General features: G+C 31.7%; 1 protein-coding gene across 1 annotated transcript in view; it reads left to right on the top strand.

Annotated features, from left to right (window-relative positions):
- Nucleotides 1-18336, top strand: part of LOC143053769 (uncharacterized) — a 251196-nt gene that overhangs the window by 156514 nt on the left and 76346 nt on the right. Inside the window, exons 3-4 of the mRNA XM_076226548.1 lie at nt 9583-9654; nt 15552-15603. Coding sequence (XP_076082663.1) covers nt 9583-9654; nt 15552-15603 — 124 coding nt within the window. The remainder of the gene's footprint in view (nt 1-9582; nt 9655-15551; nt 15604-18336) is intronic.

Genomic DNA, 18336 nt, shown 5'->3' with positions numbered 1-18336 from the left:
ATGCTGGTATCCTAAATTTATGCGAACAAAAATTTGTTGTTATTATATTGCAATATTGCTGTCCATTGTCATGATTGTATTATACATTAAATCCTGACATAAAAAATATGGCTGATTTATTATACGGGTATATAGATATTCAAATTAAAGTGAACATATGGTCAGTTTTGGTGGATGCGGTCAAATAATTTTGTTGTACAAGTCAGCAGGAGGTATCAAAACTACTGAAATTTTGTTACATATCAATATTTTGAATAAAATGAGGACATGCTGGAATTCTAAATTGATGTGAACAAAAAATTGTTGTTATTATATTGCAATATTGCTGTCCATTGTCATGATTGTATTATACATTGAATCCTGACATTAAAAATAAGGCGGATTTACTATGCGGGTATATAGATTTACAATTTAAAGTTCACATATGGTCAGTTTTGGTTATGCGTTCAAATAATTTTGTTGTACAAGTCAGCTGGAGGTATCAAAACTACTGAAATTTTGTTACATATCAATATTTTGAATAAAATGAGGACAGTCTGGTATCCTAAATTTATGCGAACCAAAATTTTTTGTTATTATATTGCAATTTTGCTGTCCATTGTCATGATTGTATTATACATTGAATCCTGACATAAAAAATATGGCTGATTTACTATGCGGGTATATAGCATGTATAGATTTACAAATTAAAGTTCACATATGGTCAGTTTTGGTGGATGCGGTCAAATAATTTTGTTGTACAAGTCAAAAGAAGGCATTAAAACTACTGAAATTTTGTTACGTATCAGTATTTTAAGTAAAAAGAGGACATGGTGGCACCCTTAATTTAGGCGAACAAAAATTGTTGTTATTATATTGCTGTCCATTGTCATGATTGTATTATACATTGAATCCTGACATTAAAAATAAGGCTGATTTAATATGCTGGTATATAGATTTACAATTCAAAGCTCACATATGGTCAGTTTTGGTAATGTGGTCAAATAATTTTGTTGTACAAGTCAGCTGGAGGTATCAAAACTACTGAAATTTTGTTATGTATCAATATTTTGAATAAAATGAGGACATGCCGGTATCCTAAATTTATGCGAACCAAAATTTTTTGTTATTATATTGCAATTTTGCTGTCCATTGTCATGATTGTATTATACATTGAATCCTGACATAAAAAATATGGCTGATTTACTATGCGGGTATATAGCATGTATAGATTTACAAATTAAAGTTCACATATGGTCAGTTTTGGTGGATGCGGTCAAATAATTTTGTTGTACAAGTCAAAAGGAGGCATCAAAACTACTGAAATTTTGTTACGTATCAGTATTTTAAGTAAAAAGAGGACTAGTGGCACCCTTAATTTAGGCGAACAAAAATTGTTGTTATTATATTGCTGTCCATTGTCATGATTGTATTATACATTGAATCCTGACATTAAAAATAAGGCTGATTTAATAGGCTGGTATATCATGTATATAGATTTACAATTCAAAGCTCACATATGGTCAGTTTTGGTTATGTGGTCAAATAATTTTGTTGTACAAGTCAGCTGTAGGTATCAAAATTACTGAAATTTTGTTATGTATCAATATTTTGAATAAAATGAGGACATGCTGGTATCCTAAATTTATGCGAACCAAAATTTTTTGTTATTATATTGCAATTTTGCTGTCCATTGTCATGATTGTATTATACATTGAATCCTGACATAAAAAATATGGCTGATTTACTATGCGGGTATATAGATTTACAAATTAAAGTTCACATATGGTCAGTTTTGGTGGATGCGGTCATATTATTTTGTTGTACAAGTCAACTGGAGGCATCAAAACTACTAAAATTTTGTTACGTATCAGTATTTTAAGTAAAAAGAGTACTTGCTGGCATCCTTAATTTAGGCAAACAAAAATTTGTTGTTATTATATTGCAATATTGCTGTCCATTGTCATGATTGTATTATACATTGAATCCTGACATTAAAAATAAGGCTGATTTACTATGCTGGTATATAGATTTACAATTTAAAGTTCACATATGGTCAGTTTTGGTAATGCGGTCAAATAATTTTGTTGTACAAGTCAGCAGGAGGTATCAAAACTACTGAAATTTTGTTACGTATCAATATTTTGAATAAAATGAGGACATGCTGGTATCCTAAATTGATGCGAACCAAAATTTTTTGTTATTATATTGCAATTTTCCTGTCCATTGTCATGATTGTATTATACATTGAATCCTGACATAAAAAATATGGCTTATTAAAAAAATTAACTATGCAGGTATATAGATTTACAAATTAAAGTTCACATATGGTCAGTTTTGGTGGATGCAGTCAAACAATTTTGTTGTACAAGTCAGCTGGAGGTATCAAAACTACTGAAATTTTGTTACGTATCAATATTTTGAATAAAATGAGGACATGCTGGTATCCTAAATTTATGCGAACCAAAAGTTTTTGTTATTATATTGCAATTTTGCTGTCCATTGTCATGATTGTATTATACATTTAATCCTGACATAAAAAAATATGGCTGATTTACTATGCGGGTATATAGATTTACAAATTAAAGTGCATATATGGTCAGTTTTGGTGGATGCGGTCAAATAATTTTGTTGTACAAGTCAACTGAAGGCATCAAAACTACTGAAATTTTGTTACGTATCAGTATTTTGAGTAAAAAGAGGACATGCTGGCACCCTTAATTTAGGCAAACAAAAATTTGTAGTAATTTTTTAAATGAATTAAACTATTGCTGAGAGGACATGCTGGCACCCTTAATTTAGGCGAACAAAAATTGTTGTTATTATATTGCAATATTGCTGTCCATTGTCATGATTGTATTATACATTGAATCCCGACATTAAAAATAAGGCTGATTTAATATGCTGGTATATAGATTTACAAATCAAAGCTCACATATGGTCAGTTTTGGTAATGTGGTCAAATAATTATATAGATTTACAAATTAAAGTGCATATATGGTCAGTTTTGGTGGATGCGGTCAAATAATTTTGTTGTACAAGTCAACTGGAGGCATCAAAACTACTGAAATTTTGTTACGTATCAGTATTTTGAGTAAAAAGAGGACATGCTGGCACCCTTAATTTAGGCAAACAAAAATTTGTTGTTATTATATTGCAATATTGATGTCCATTGTCATGATTGTATTATACATTGAATCCTGACATTAAAAATAAGGCTGATTTACTATGCTGGTATATAGATTTACAATTTAAAGTTCACATATAGTCAGTTTTGGTAATGCGGTCAAATAATTTTGTTGTACAAGTCAGCAGGAGGTATCAAAACTACTGAAATTTTGTTACGTATCAATATTTTGAATAAAATGAGGACATGCTGGTATCCTAAATTTATGCGAACCAAAATTTTTTGTTATTATATTGCAATTTTCCTGTCCATTGTCATGATTGTATTATACATTGAATCCTGACATAAAAAATATGGCTGATTTACTATGCAGGTATATAGATTTACAAATTAAAGTTCACATATGGTCAGTTTTGGTGGATGCGGTCAAACAATTTTGTTGTACAAGTCAGCTGGAGGTATCAAAACTACTGAAATTTTGTTACGTATCAATATTTTTTTAAAATAAAATGAGGACATGCTGGTATCCTAAATTTATGCGAACCAAAAGTTTTTGTTATTATATTGCAATTTTGCTGTCCATTGTCATGATTGTATTATACATTGAATCCTGACATAAAAAATATGGCTGATTTACTATGCAGGTATATAGATTTACAAATTAAAGTGCATATATGGTCAGTTTTGGTGGATGCGGTCAAATAATTTTGTTGTACAAGTCAACTGAAGGCATCAAAACTACTGAAATTTAGTTACATATCAGTATTTTGAGTAAAAAGAGGACATGCTGGCACCCTTAATTTAGGCAAACAAAAATTGTTGTTATTATATTGCAATATTGCTGTCCATTGTCATGATTGTATTATACATTGAATCCTGACATTAAAAATAAGGCTGATTTAATATGCTGGTATATAGATTTACAATTCAAAGCTCAGATATGGTCAGTTTTGGTAATGTCAAATAATTATATGGATTTACAAATTAAAGTGCATATATGGTCAGTTTTGGTGGATGCGGTCAAATAATTTAGTTGTACAAGTCAACTGGAGGCATCAAAACTACTGAAATTTTGTTACGTATCAGTATTTTGAGTAAAAAGAGGACATGCTGGCACCCTTAATTTAGGCAAACAAAAATCTGTTGTTATTATATTGCAATATTGATGTCCATTGTCATGATTGTATTATACATTGAATCCTGACATTAAAAATAAGGCTTATTTACTATGCTGGTATATAGATTTACAATTTAAAGTTCACATATGGTCAGTTTTGGTAATGCGGTCAAATAGTTTTGTTGTACAAGTCAGCAGGAGGTATGAAAACTACTGAAATTTTGTTACGTATCAATATTTTGAATAAAATGAGGACATGCTGGTATCCTAAATTTATGCGAACCAAAATTTTTTGTTATTATATTGCAATTTTCCTGTCCATTGTCATGATTGTATTATACATTGAATCCTGACATAAAAAATATGGCTGATTTACTATGCAGGTATATAAATTTACAAATTAAAGTTCACATATGGTCAGTTTTGGTGGATGCGGTCAAACAATTTTGTTGTACAAGTCAGCTGGAGGTATCAAAACTACTGAAATTTTGTTACGTATTAATATTTTGAATAAAATGAGGACATGCTGGTATCCTAAATTTATGCGAACCAAAAGTTTTTGTTATTATATTGCAATTTTGCTGTCCATTGTCATGATTGTATTATACATTGAATCCTGACATAAAAAATATGGCTGATTTACTATGCAGGTATATAGATTTACAAATTAAAGTGCATATATGGTCAGTTTTGGTGGATGCGGTCAAATAATTTTGTTGTACAAGTCAACTGGAGGCATCAAAACTACTGAAATTTTGTTACGTATCAGTATTTTGAGTAAAAAGAGGACATGCTGGCACCCTTAATTTAGGCAAACAAAAATTTGTAGTAATTTTTTAAATGAATTAAACTATTGCTGATTGTGGCTGCATAGTTCAAGGATGTATAACTAACAAGGACGTATACACCTAACATCAAATATACTTCTTTTCAAAAATATACATAATATGATTGAATTTGATCTCGGAATATATGTATATTCAGTGCCTGTTATCATTGTAACCGAGATCGTTTTTATAATAAATAGATTGTCAGATCACAGATAAATTTGTGTTACGTTCTGTGCGTACTTATTTTCAAATATTTGTATTTAATCCTGTTCATAAAACGGAAGTATTAATTTTCAAATTACTTTATTTTCGATGTTTATACTACGAAACAAAGATATTTTTTTTTTTAAATCAACGAAGAGCAGTCCTGGTTACAAGTTAACTTAGTGTTGAGCAGACCAGTCAAAAGTTAACTTGTGAACAGGTCTGGTTTTGATCGGATTTGTCCAAGCAGAAGTTAACTTTGTGGCAGGACCAGTTTCCAAGTTAACTTATGTTTACTTAACTTTATGACAGGACTGGTTCCGAAGTTAACTTATGTTAACTTATGACAGGACTGGTTCGAAGTTAACTTATATCAATAGCGGACCTGTTTCCAAGTTAACTTTTTGGCAGACATAAAAACAGTCCTAGGACCAAGTCCGCTTTTCAAGTTAACTAGATTTTGGTCCTAGGACTGGTCAGAGCAGTCCTATATTCGGTCACAGGTTAACTTTGACCAGTCCAAATGACTGGTTATCAAGTTAACTTGCTGTACAGGTTAGGAGTGCACCCATCTGTATTTATTCGAATTTCAAATTATCTCAAATTATCCCATAATATATAAGATATCTTATATAACATATTAGATTTTTATAAGATATCTCATTTAATATATGAGATATCTTATATATTTTTTTTTTAAAGATATCGTATATTATATTTTATGATATATATAGATTCTACCGCTCCATTGAGTGTAATACGATATTTATCCACTCGAGACAGTTTAAAAATTTTCAAATTTAAAACGCAAGGCTTGCCCGAGCATTTTAAATATTTAAAATTTAACTGTCGAGAGTGGATAAATATCGTATTACACGAGATTTGGTGGTGGAATCTGTTTCTCTAATGATTTTCTAACATTATGCAGGCACACTTATTCCTTCTTTTCAAATGATCTGCAAAAAGATGTGTTCTTTCTATATGACGTCATCAGGCATGGTCGCCTTTTTTTTTTGGCGTCACAATGGGAAATTCAGAGGAAAGCAAGAACATTCGACGTCATAATCGGATTTTAACCAATGAAGTACTGATAACAAACAAAACCACAAGTTCATGATTAATTTTTTTTTATACAATGGGTGCAGAAAGGGATAAATTGACGAAGAATTAGAGAAATAAGATATCTTAAATAATCTTTTTTATAAGATATCTTATATAATAAAGAAGATATCTAATATCTATTATAAGATATCTTATATAGTATATAAGATATCTTATAAATCTACTTTATATAATGTATCTTATATATAGTGTATAAGATATATCATTTTGTTTATAAGATATCTTATCCAATGTATAAGATATCTGATAAAGAAAACTATATGAGATATCTTATAAACTATAAAAGATATCTCATAAATTTTATAACATATGCATGTAAGATATCTAATAAACTTTATAAGATATCTTATAAACTTTATAAGATATCTTATAAACTTTATAAGATATCTTATAAACTTTATAAGATATCTTACAAACTATATAAGATATCTTATAAAGTTTATGAGATATCTTGAAGTTAGATTAAATAACAAAACGGCTTGCCATATTAACCACTGAAAAAAATCATCCATTCGGTATTTTTTCAACAGATCATCTTTATAATTAGTTATCAAAGGTACCAGAATATAATATAAACTTACCTTGATTCAAATGGATTTCAAATTGAACTGGCCAATTGTCGAATTCAGAAAAGCAATTACAAAAGGTTATATACTTATATTTAAAGCAATAGCACCAGTGAACTTTTGTCTTTTGAGGAAATAGAGCAAAATATAAAATAATTTCTTTTACAAAATAGGTTTTAAGCAAGTTCCATAAACGGCTCTGCTGGGCGATCTGCTTTTATAAGATCGGCGCCCATTAAAATTTATTCATCAATGTTATATCAAAATTTGAATTTGTTCTTTGCCGAGGTCTGCTTTGACACCAATTTTGACAAAAAGCAGGTTTTTGATCAACCTGCTGAGTGATCTACTTTTGGGAATTCAAATACTCCCATAAAATTTTATTCAATTGAATCCGACTGCTAAAATTGTTTACCTCACGTTGACATAATTAAATCGTTGTTAATAAAATGCGATTGTAGTCAGCATTCTTATCCGGATTTTACTACGTTTGACGACAAACTATGAAAAATTATAGTTAATACTGATTTTTATTTTATTTTCCTGAATTGGGAATTTATATTCACATACATTTTTTTGGGGCCGCTGACAGATTTAAGGGCCGCTGAGCGGCCCTAAACTATATAGTGGAATCATCCCTGTGATGTCTCATGAGTTATATTTAATGAAGGAATATAATATGGTATCTGTAAAAACAAAATAAAACACTCAGCTGCTACTAGTACTAATTGTAAGATATATGTAACAAAAGTCTTTTTTGTAGTTAGGCTTAAATTAAAATATTGTTTGTTTGCCCTTTACCGACCGACCCTATAAATTTGTTCAGCTAAAAAATATTTTATTTGTATTTACAAGTAAGATTTTATTTTAATTTATTTTGTCATTCCTACCAAAAATCTTATATTTGTATTTCCCGCTCAAAACTTTTTTACCAGAATCCTCGGGTTTTATCTTTCCTGTATAAGGTCAAGTCCGTTTGGTATCACTTGAGCGTTTGACATGAACACTTGCATTTAGAGTTTCAAATCGATGTTGAAAGCTGAAATCATGATATGACGAAAGTTACTCTGTGTCTTTTTACTTGAAGAGCAGGGTTCATTCAAAATGTTCGTCCAATACAAAATTGTCAACGTGTGCACAAAATATTTGTATCCCGTTATGTTGGGATGGCCTTTGGTGATATGTAGATCAGGATGATTATGTTTACGATGCCTTCGACTAAACTGGTTAGCCGTTCCATCTATAGCTTAGCACCGCGGTCTATATAATTAGAGACAAGAAGAATTTTAGCGACAAGAAGCGTCAAGAAGAATGAATTTAGCAACAAGAAGTGACAAGAAGCGTCAAGAAGAATGAATTTAGCAACAAGAAGCGGCAAGAATACTATTTAGCGACAAGAAAACTTAAAAAAATTAATTATAAAAATAATTAGAAAAAGGTCCTTTAAACAAACAAAATATTGCTGATGATATATGCTAACTGTCATCAATATTATTCAAATTTAATTTAATTCTGCCAAACATCCTTTTTTGACAGAAATTGTTCAGACCACAGCCAGGCAAAACACCAAGTGTTATCTTGACTCATTAATTCATACCTTTCACATTGCTGAAAACAGTGCATACATGATCTTTAACATATGTTGTCTAATAAAAACTATATAATCCCTTTCTTCTTCACAAATGTTTAATTCTATCAATATTATATATAAAAAAAAAATGAAAATCACTTTATTACTACCCATATATATATCTAAAAAAATAAAAAGTTCAATGCTTTTTTTTTTATATATTTATTCTAATAATAATTTTTAAAGTTTTCTAGTCGCTAAATAGCCTTCTTTTCGCTTTTTGTCGCTTAATTTATTCTTCTTGTTGCTTCTTGACACTTGTTGCTTCTTGATGCTTCTTGTCACTTATTAGAGAGACCCTCGCACCGAAGTCAGTGTAGCGATAAGTGAACACAACAGGGGTCCAGTTAAGCCTTCGACCAGCATATTATATATATCTGACATGAACCAAAGGTCTGTAAAGTGGACAATATTTGGCAGTAAAATCGCCAAGTTTTTCCATACAGATCATTTATAAATGCAACGTAAGATACGTGACAATTGAGTTTCAAGTCTTGTAGCATTTTTATTGGAAACACAGGCACACACAAAAATTTAAACTCTCTAGGGACTTTTTCTACTAGTAATGTATGTCTGCCTGGACATATTTTACCAGGATAAAGTTATCTCTTACAGAAAACCTTTAGGTCAAGGTAAGCATACGACGGAAGTAGAATTTAAAACTCTTAAAAGTTCCAGGCATATAAACGTTGAAAATATGCTTATTATACTTATAGTCCCAGAAACTTTTTAGCAAAAGCATGTACTTAAACAAAAGCAATACATTTGTACAAACAAAAATTACATCAGGCAGATTTTGTTTCTATAAAATAAAATATTATACCTACCTGCCTACCCATGACAAAAAATGTACCGAGCTAAGATATTTTTTGGGAAAGAAAAATAAAATATTTTACCTACGTAACCTACCCTGTTTCAAAACATAGGGTCGGAAAAGGGCAAACAAACAATATTTTAATTTAGGCCTTATCAGATGAAAGCAATATAAAGATTTGTCTGTTTTTCAGGGTGAGACTCCATATGATATAGCAGCCAGATGGAAAGAGAGGCAGTATAAAGAAGTGATGGAATACTTACAGGTACATATAGTGATAGATATGGTGTTGAATTGCATATGCTTACACTTAGAATGAATCAAATAGAAAATCAGTTACAAAAAATAAATAATATAAACTAAGAAATTAAATGCCACAAAACCAAGATACTTCAGGAGAGATATTTTATAAATTAAACATACTTTAAGTCTTGAACAAAAAATTTCAAATTATAATGAAATTATTTGTTATCACGATTTTGATTGAACAACATGATATATTTGAGATCCTAAATTCCACGCTTTAACGGACTTTAACTAAACTTAGTGGAATAGCCTTCATTTTTCAATTCAAGAATTTATTGTTGTGTCTTTTATTTCATTCTAAAGTTTTTCGCATTTATTTTTATCTTGCTTATATAAAGATGTATGGATTGATATTTGGTATATAGTTCCACCATGACAAATTACAGATCCAGTTCAGATTTGGTTCCCGTCTGATGATTTTGTGCAGAGTTTTGTTCCGTGGACTTCGAAAAATTCATTCATGCAAATATTCTGTTTTCCACACTTTTTATATGACCGCAAAAAATTTGCATCGTATAATGCTATGGTGTTGTCGTCGGCGTCGTCCGAAGATTCATTTTGTTTCCAGACAATAACTTTAGTTTAAGTGAATGGAAAGGGGAAAAAATGGGCCAAAAACAAGTATTTTTCTATTTCCAGACAGTTTGGATCTTTCTAAAATTGTACTACAAGGTTCCATACCACAAAGGGAAGGCTGGGATTAATTTCGGTTCGCGGTAATTACTCCAAGGGGGACGGGGTTCAAAAAGTTTGGGGGCATTTTTTCTTCCAATTTTTTTGGGGGGGGTTCATATTTTTTTTTTTCAAAATTTTTGAGAATTCAAATGATTGCACAGTATTGTGCAATAACAAGAAATCTTCAATTGCACAGTATTGCGCAAAAGCAAGAAATCTTCAATTGCAAAGTATTGCGCAATAGCAAGAAATCTTCAATTGCACAGTAATGCGCAATAGCAAGAAATCTTCAATTGCACCTTATAACGCAATAGCACAGTATTGGGCAATAGCAAGAAATCTTCAATTGCACAATAGCAAGAAATCTTCAATTGCACAGTCTTGCCCAATAGCAAGAAATCTTCAATTGCACTGTATTGCGCAATAGCAGGAAATCTTCAATTGCACAGTATTGCATATTCGCAAGAAATCTTCTATTGCACTGTATTGCACAATAGCAAGAAATCTCAAATTGCACAGTATTGTGCAATAGCAAGAAATCTTCAATTGCACAGTATTGTGCAATAGCACAGTATTGCACAATAGAACAGTATTGTGCAATAGCAAGAAATCTTCAATTGCACAGTATTGCGCAAGGGCAAGAAATCTTCAATTGCACAGTATTGCGCAATAGCAAGAAATCTTCAATTGCACAGTATTGCGCAATAGCAAGAAATCTTCAATTGCACAGTATTACGCAATAGCAAGAAACCTTCAATTGGCCAGTATTGGGCAGCAACATAGTATTGCGCAATAGCAAGAAATCTTCACTTGCACAGTATTGAGCAATAGCAAGAAATCTTCAATTGCATTGTATTTCGCAATAGACATAAATCTTCAATTGGCCAGTATTGCCCAATAGCACATTATTGCTCAATAGCAAGAAATCTTCAAGTGCACAGTATTGCACAAAAGCAAGAAATCTTAAATTGCACAGTATAATATTGCGCAATAGCAAGAACTCTTCAATTGAAAATAAATACAAATCTTTTAACCAATTTCAATGGGATTAATTTAAAGTCATTAATGTTTAGCTCATCTGGCCCGAATGGCCAAGTGAACTTTTCTCATCACTTGGCGTCCGTCGTCTGTCGTAGTCTGTCGTCCATCGTCTGTTGTCGTTAACTTTTACAAAAATCTTCTCCTCTGAAACTACTGGACCAAATTTAACAAAACTTGGCCACAATCATCATTGGGGTATCTAGTTTAAAAATGTGTCCGGTGACCTGGCCAACCAACCAAGATGGCTGCCACGGCTAAAAATAGAGCATAGGGGTAAAATGCAGTTTTTGGCTTATAACTCAAAAACAAAAGCATTTAGAGCAAATCTGACATGGGTTAAAATTGTAAATCAGGTCAAGATCTATTTGCCCTAAAATTTTAGAGGAATTGTACAACCCGTTGTTGAGTTGCTGCCCCTTAATTGGGAATTTTAAGGAAATTTTGCTGTTTTTGGTTATTATCTTCAATATTATTATAGATAGAGATAAACTGTAAACAGCAATAATGTTCAGCAAAGTAAGATTTACAAATAAGTCAACATGACTGAAATGGTCAGTTGACCCCTTTAGGAGTTATTGCCCTTTATAGTCAATTTTTAACCATTTTTCGTAAATCTTAGTTATCTTTTACAAAAATCTTCTCCTCTGAAACTACTGGGCTAAATTAATCCAAACTTGGCCACAATCATCTTTGGGGTTTCTAGTTTGCAAAATGTGTCTGGTGACCCGGCCAACCAACCAAGATGGCTGCCACAGCTAAAAATTAAACATAGGGGTAAAATGCAGTTTTTGGCTTATAACTCAAAAACCAAAGCATTCAGAGCAAATTGATGGGGTTAAATTGTTTATCAGGTCATGATCTATCTGCCCTAAAATTTTCAGATGGATTGGACAACCTGTTGTTGGGTTGCTGCCCCTGAATTGGTAATTTTAAGGGAATTTTGCTATTTTTGGTTTTTATCTTGAATGTTATTATAGATAGAGATAAACTGTAAACAGCAATAATGTACAGCAAAGTAAGACCTAAAAATAAGTCAACATGACCAAAATGGTCAATTGACCCCCTAAGGAGTTATTGTCCTTTAGAGTCAATTTTTTACAATTTTCATAAAATTTGTAAATTTTTACTAATATTTTCCACTGAATCTACTGGGCCAAGTTCATTATAGATAGAGATAATTGTAAGCAGCAAGAATGTTCAGTAAAGTTAGTAAGATGTACAAACACATCACATCACCAAAACACAATTTTGTCATGAATCCATCTGCTTCCTTTGTTTAATATTCACATAGACCAAGGTGAGCATATTTGATTGCCGAAAATCTATAAAGATGAAACGTTTACATTTCATATATGGCAAAAGTCGTAGGAATATTGTTGGTCATCGATACGTATTACATACGTCAGTAGTCTATTAATCAGCTGATATAAGTCGGCGGCAATTTCAAACTACATAGAAGACGAAATTTACGTACCTTTTAAATTAAAATTGGGAGAATTCTGATGATACATACATACATGTGAACATCCCGACGGGAGTACAAAACTCCCGTTTTCAGGGGTCCCCTCCCGTCCTCCCTTCGAAGAGGAAAAACTCCTGTGCAGAAAAATTTCATGAATGTAAATTTTCAGTCGCCATTTTTACTATTTTGTTTACAATATTTTTCATTGAGATCGTAAAAACCTGAGGTTTATCGAACGAATCCGGTGTAACCTGATTACGCAACATGTGGAGATTTTAATCCTTGCTTAAGGCTAATTTACAAGTGATAATAGTTTGATTGAACAATCAAAATGTGTTGGATTATCAATTACTCTATGTGGCTTCTGTTTATGGCACACGCCAAGGATTATTAAATACCGATAAATACCGGCATTGGTAGAAAATGGAATGTTGTTGTCTAAACATTTATCAGCTGTTTATCGGAAGTGTTTTGATGCCGAGAAAAACATTTATTGTAAATGAAAATACTGGAAAAAGGAATGGTTTCAGCTCAATGTGAGCTGTTTGCTACACAAGCTGACTGAAAAATTATATAAACAAAATGATTATTTTGTACACCAGTATGTGTTCAAAATGCCAAAACGACAAATATCTCCGTCTTTAAAGACACCAGGTTCAAAACATAACAATTATTTGACAAAGTTCAACAATGCCTGGAAAGCTGACTTCAAATGGTGCCTGCCCAGTTCCAAGGGCAAAGACCAGGCATACTGCACCACTTGCAAAGTAGACTGCATACCCATTGTTATTGATTGCCGAAATGTGTCATAGAGATAATAACCAGATCTTAGAGCAGACAACAGTCGAAGGTTACCAATATATCTTTCATGCAGGGAGAAAATCCTACACCCAAAGGATTGCTTTTGCTGGCCCTTTAACATAATAACAAAAATGTAAACTATTTCAACTAGTCACTTTTTCCAGTGGAACTTTTAAACCAGAGGAAGAACAAAGTAACTACAATGTAGTTAATAAGTACTGGAGAACTTTTCGGCTAGTTAGTTCTTTCCGCCTGGAACTTTCCAACGTTGCAACAAAACAGCATTTACAATAACTCAAACATCATACTAAAATCAAAAGTATACACAAGAAATTATTCAAATTAAAAAAAATGTACAAAACAATTATGAAAAACAGATATGATATACAGCTACAATCACCACATTAGTGGGTCCTCACTATGGACAGGTACATACAGAATGTGGCGGCTTAAACATCTTAACTGGCACAAAACTCTCCCCTAACATAGGACAGTGTATGTGTATAATCTCAGACATTGAATCTTTATAAATATAAATTGGAAATAACTTTTGAAAGTTGAAGGATTGCATAACATGAACATTACTGTACAAACATTATTTGGTACTTTAGAAATAGCTGTGAACAATGCCCGAGATAAATATTTTGACTAATTCTTTACACTATTAATCTGAACGTGGCCAAGTTTGCCTTTGGGTTTTTGATTAACTGCCTATAGCACCCTTTGGTGCTTTGATTTACTGATCTTAGTGCTTTTGCTCATTACCTTGAAAACTATAATAGAAAAGTATTAACTGTAAACAGCAAAGATAATCAGAAATGCAAGATCTATAAAATTGCCAATACAACCAAAAGAACTGGATGACTTCTAAGGGAATTATAGCCTTAAACAACAAGACATGGCTGCAATATAGTTAATAATAGAACATGAGGGTAAAATGTGTTAATTGTCTTAATCCTTGAAACCACAATAGGTGGAGAAATACTGTCGTGGGCAAAATACTGATTGTCAAGATCTACCTACCTCCTATTATCACCAAATAATCTTGTTGATTATTCTTCCAACATTGAGCTTGTGAGGTGCGTTTGACTCCAGTCTTGATTAACCTTCGGTATGTCCTGGTTTGCTTAGGGTACTCAGGCTTCCTCCACCAATAAAAACTGATTTTCACAATATAGCCAATAACACTGAAATTAGCATTAAACACCAGCAATTACTCAATCATTGAATTAAGTAATCAATCCAATTTAGTGTTAGCAAAAATGCCAAGGTGAACGATACAAGTTTTTTTGAGCCTCTTGTTTGTTTTTCATTTATGCTTTTTATCTTTAAAACCATAAAACTTGGTCAAGGCAAAATAATCAGTAAGACAGCTTTTGGTCCATAGTTTCCATTAAACACAAATATTCTTGCTGCATTGTATAATTGTTTTGGGAACAGATAAACCAGGTTTAATCCAACATTTTCTACATAAGAAAATGCCAGTACCAAGTCAGGAATATGACAGTTGTTATCCATTCGTTAGATGTGTTTGAGCTTTTGATTTTGCCATTTACTTAGGGACTTTCGGCTTAGAATTTTCATCGGAGTTCGATAATTTTGTTATTTTACTTTTTATATACCTGCAAGGGGATTTTCCAAATTAAAAAAAAACCTGTTCCCTTTAAACTATATCCCTCTTTTACTCTGAGCCACACATTATCCTGAAAATATAAAAATGTGTTGGATATATTTTATGTAATGTGGAACATTGGTATTACATATATATTGGTATTATGTCATTGTATTTTTTGGGGGGTTTATATCTTAAAATTTTAATAGTTCTTCAAGGGACATGAGTGAAGATGTATTCACAGTGCACATTACTTATTTTTTAGACTGTCATGTCAGAGAAATCTCCAGGTGTGACTGCTGGTCAAGGGATAGAAGGTAATTTTCTTTAACTTGTTTTATTATTATATATATATTATTCAAACTATTCATTAGTTTTAACACATTACATGTTATGACATAAACCAAAATATTGTCCATGTAAACAGCAAAACAGTCACTATAAATATATGATCAATGTCATTGCACACAGAGTTATTGCTTTCTCCACAAGTGAATTGATAATACGGGTGACATTTCTCTATAATCCTCAGAATATGTGTCAGTTTTGAGATAATTTAATAAACTAAGTCTTTGGCACAAGATGTGCTTTTTCTACCTTTTCTATTCCTTGTAATAAAAAGAAATTTTATGAACTGGTGTCAATTAATATTGTTTATCGGGATACAAAATTTTAGTAAGGGACAAATGATTCAAAGATTTCGACAAGGAGCCAGTTCTGCCATTTGTGACTTCTCAACCCTTATCGCTTCACTAACAAATTATGTTAACGTAAGTGGGCGAGAATGCCCGAGTAGTTAAGATTGCTTTTTATACGACCGCAAAATTTGAAAAAATTTTCGTCGTATATTGCTATCACGTTGGTGTCGTCGTCGTTGTCGTTGTCCGAATACTTTTAGTTTTCGCACTATAACTTTAGTAAAAGTGAATAGAAATCTATGAAATTTTAAAACAAGGTTTATGACCACAAAAGGAAGGTTGGTATTGATTTTGGGAGGTTAGGTCCCAACAGTTTAGGAATAAAGGGCCCAAAGGGTCCAAAATTAAACTTTGTTTGATTTCATCAAAAATTGAATAATTGGGGTTCTTTGATATGCCGAATCTAACTGTGTATGTAGATTCTTAATGTTTGGTCCCGTTTTCAAATTGGTCTACATTAAGGTCCAAAGGGTCCAAAATTAAACTTAGTTTGATTTAAAAAAAAATTGAATCCTTGGGGTTCTTTGATATGCTGAATCTAAAAATGTACTTAGATTTTTTATTATTGGCCCAGTTTTCAAGTTGGTCCAAATCGGGGTCCAAAATTAAACTTTGTTTGATTTCATCAAAAATTGTATAATTGGGATTCTTTGATATGCCAAATCTAACTGTGTATGTAGATTCTTAATTTTTGGTCCCGTTTTAAAATTGGTCTACATTAAAGTCCAAAGGGTCCAAAATTAAACTAAGTTTGATTTTAACAAAAATTGAATTCTTGGGCCTCTTTGATATGCTGAATCTAAACATGTACTTAGATTTTTGATTATGGGCCCAGTTTTCAAGTTGGTCCAAATCAGGATCCAAAATTATTATATTAAGTATTGTGCAATAGCAAGAAATTTTCAATTGCACAGCATTCAGCAATAGCAAGAAATCTTCAATTGCACAATATTGTGCAATAGCAAGAAATCTTCAATTGCACAGTATTGTGCAATAGCAAATATTTTTAATTGCACAGTATTGCACAATAGCAAGAAATATCTAATTGCACAATATTGTGCAATAGCAATAAATTCCAATTGGATTTCAATTGGAGTTATCTTTCTTTGTCCAGAATATTAGTTGAATCAACTTAAATCATTGTTTTATACAATATACAATGTATATTCACTTTTACTACCAACTGATAGATTTAAACAATCTTTACCATTCAGTAATAACAAGCACTTTTTTTTACATATTAATATTTTATGATGTATTTAAATGAGTAGTTATTGTTGCAAACTTCATTAGAAATTTAAATTGAGATCAGTTTTGAAATAAGAGAAAGGGGGATGTGAAAAAAAAATTGGGGGGTCAATTTTTTTCATTTCAGATTTCATAAATAAAAAGAAAATTTCTTCAAACATTTTTTTGAGAGGATTAATATTCAACACCATAGTGAATTGCTCAAAGACAAAAAAAAAAATTTTAAGTTCATTAGACCACATTCATTCTGTGTCAGAAACCTATGCTGTGTCAACTATTTAATCACAATCCAAATTAAGAGCTGAATCCAGCTAGAATGTTGTGTCCATACTTGCCCCAACCGTTCAGGGTTCAACCTCTGCGGTCGTATAAAGCTGCGCCCTGCGGAGCATCTGGTTAATTGGTGCTTTATTTTAAGAACGACAGTAGATTTCTTTAATTTACAAAAATAGATTTATAAATTACGCAAAACTAATTCATTATTTAGGGTAAATGACTCACTTGACAGCAACTAATAGGGTTGGGAATGCATAGTTTTAATAAATAATTGGGTTTCCCTTTGAATGAATTGTGTTTTTAAACGCTAAGCAGGACAATTGAATTGGGTTTTCTATTGTTTTAATTTCGAATGAGGATGCTATAGTACATAGATATAGGAAGATGTGGCGTGAGTGCCAATGAGACAACTCTTCATCCAAATAATAATTTATAAAACATGTAAAAGTAAACCATTACTTGTATGTTTATCTGCAATCACAAGCAATCTTCTATTTTGCTAGAATTATTTTGCCAAGAAAAAGGTAGCTATTGTATAGATGACATACTGACATGATAGCTGTCAGAAACCAATAATTTATATCTCGCCTGTGACAAAAGTCATAGAATGTGAGATATAAGGATCACTGCAGTCCAATCATGTCATGAATCAGTGATCAAGGTTATGTTTTCCTTGTCAAGTCAGTTTCTCATATATATACTATAAACAGTAGGTCACCTAACTATATTTGATGTATAGAATTATTGTAAGATGAACATGTCTGTCTGGCAGCATTCATCTGACCTTGATCTCATCTTCATGGTTCGTTGGTCAATGTTGAAGTTTTC

The sequence above is a fragment of the Mytilus galloprovincialis genome, chromosome 12 (assembly GCF_965363235.1).
Source record: "Mytilus galloprovincialis chromosome 12, xbMytGall1.hap1.1, whole genome shotgun sequence".
NCBI classification, from domain to species: domain Eukaryota; kingdom Metazoa; phylum Mollusca; class Bivalvia; order Mytilida; family Mytilidae; genus Mytilus; species Mytilus galloprovincialis.
Note: the sequence above shows the minus strand (reverse complement) of the source record. Positions and strands in the feature narration are given on the sequence as shown.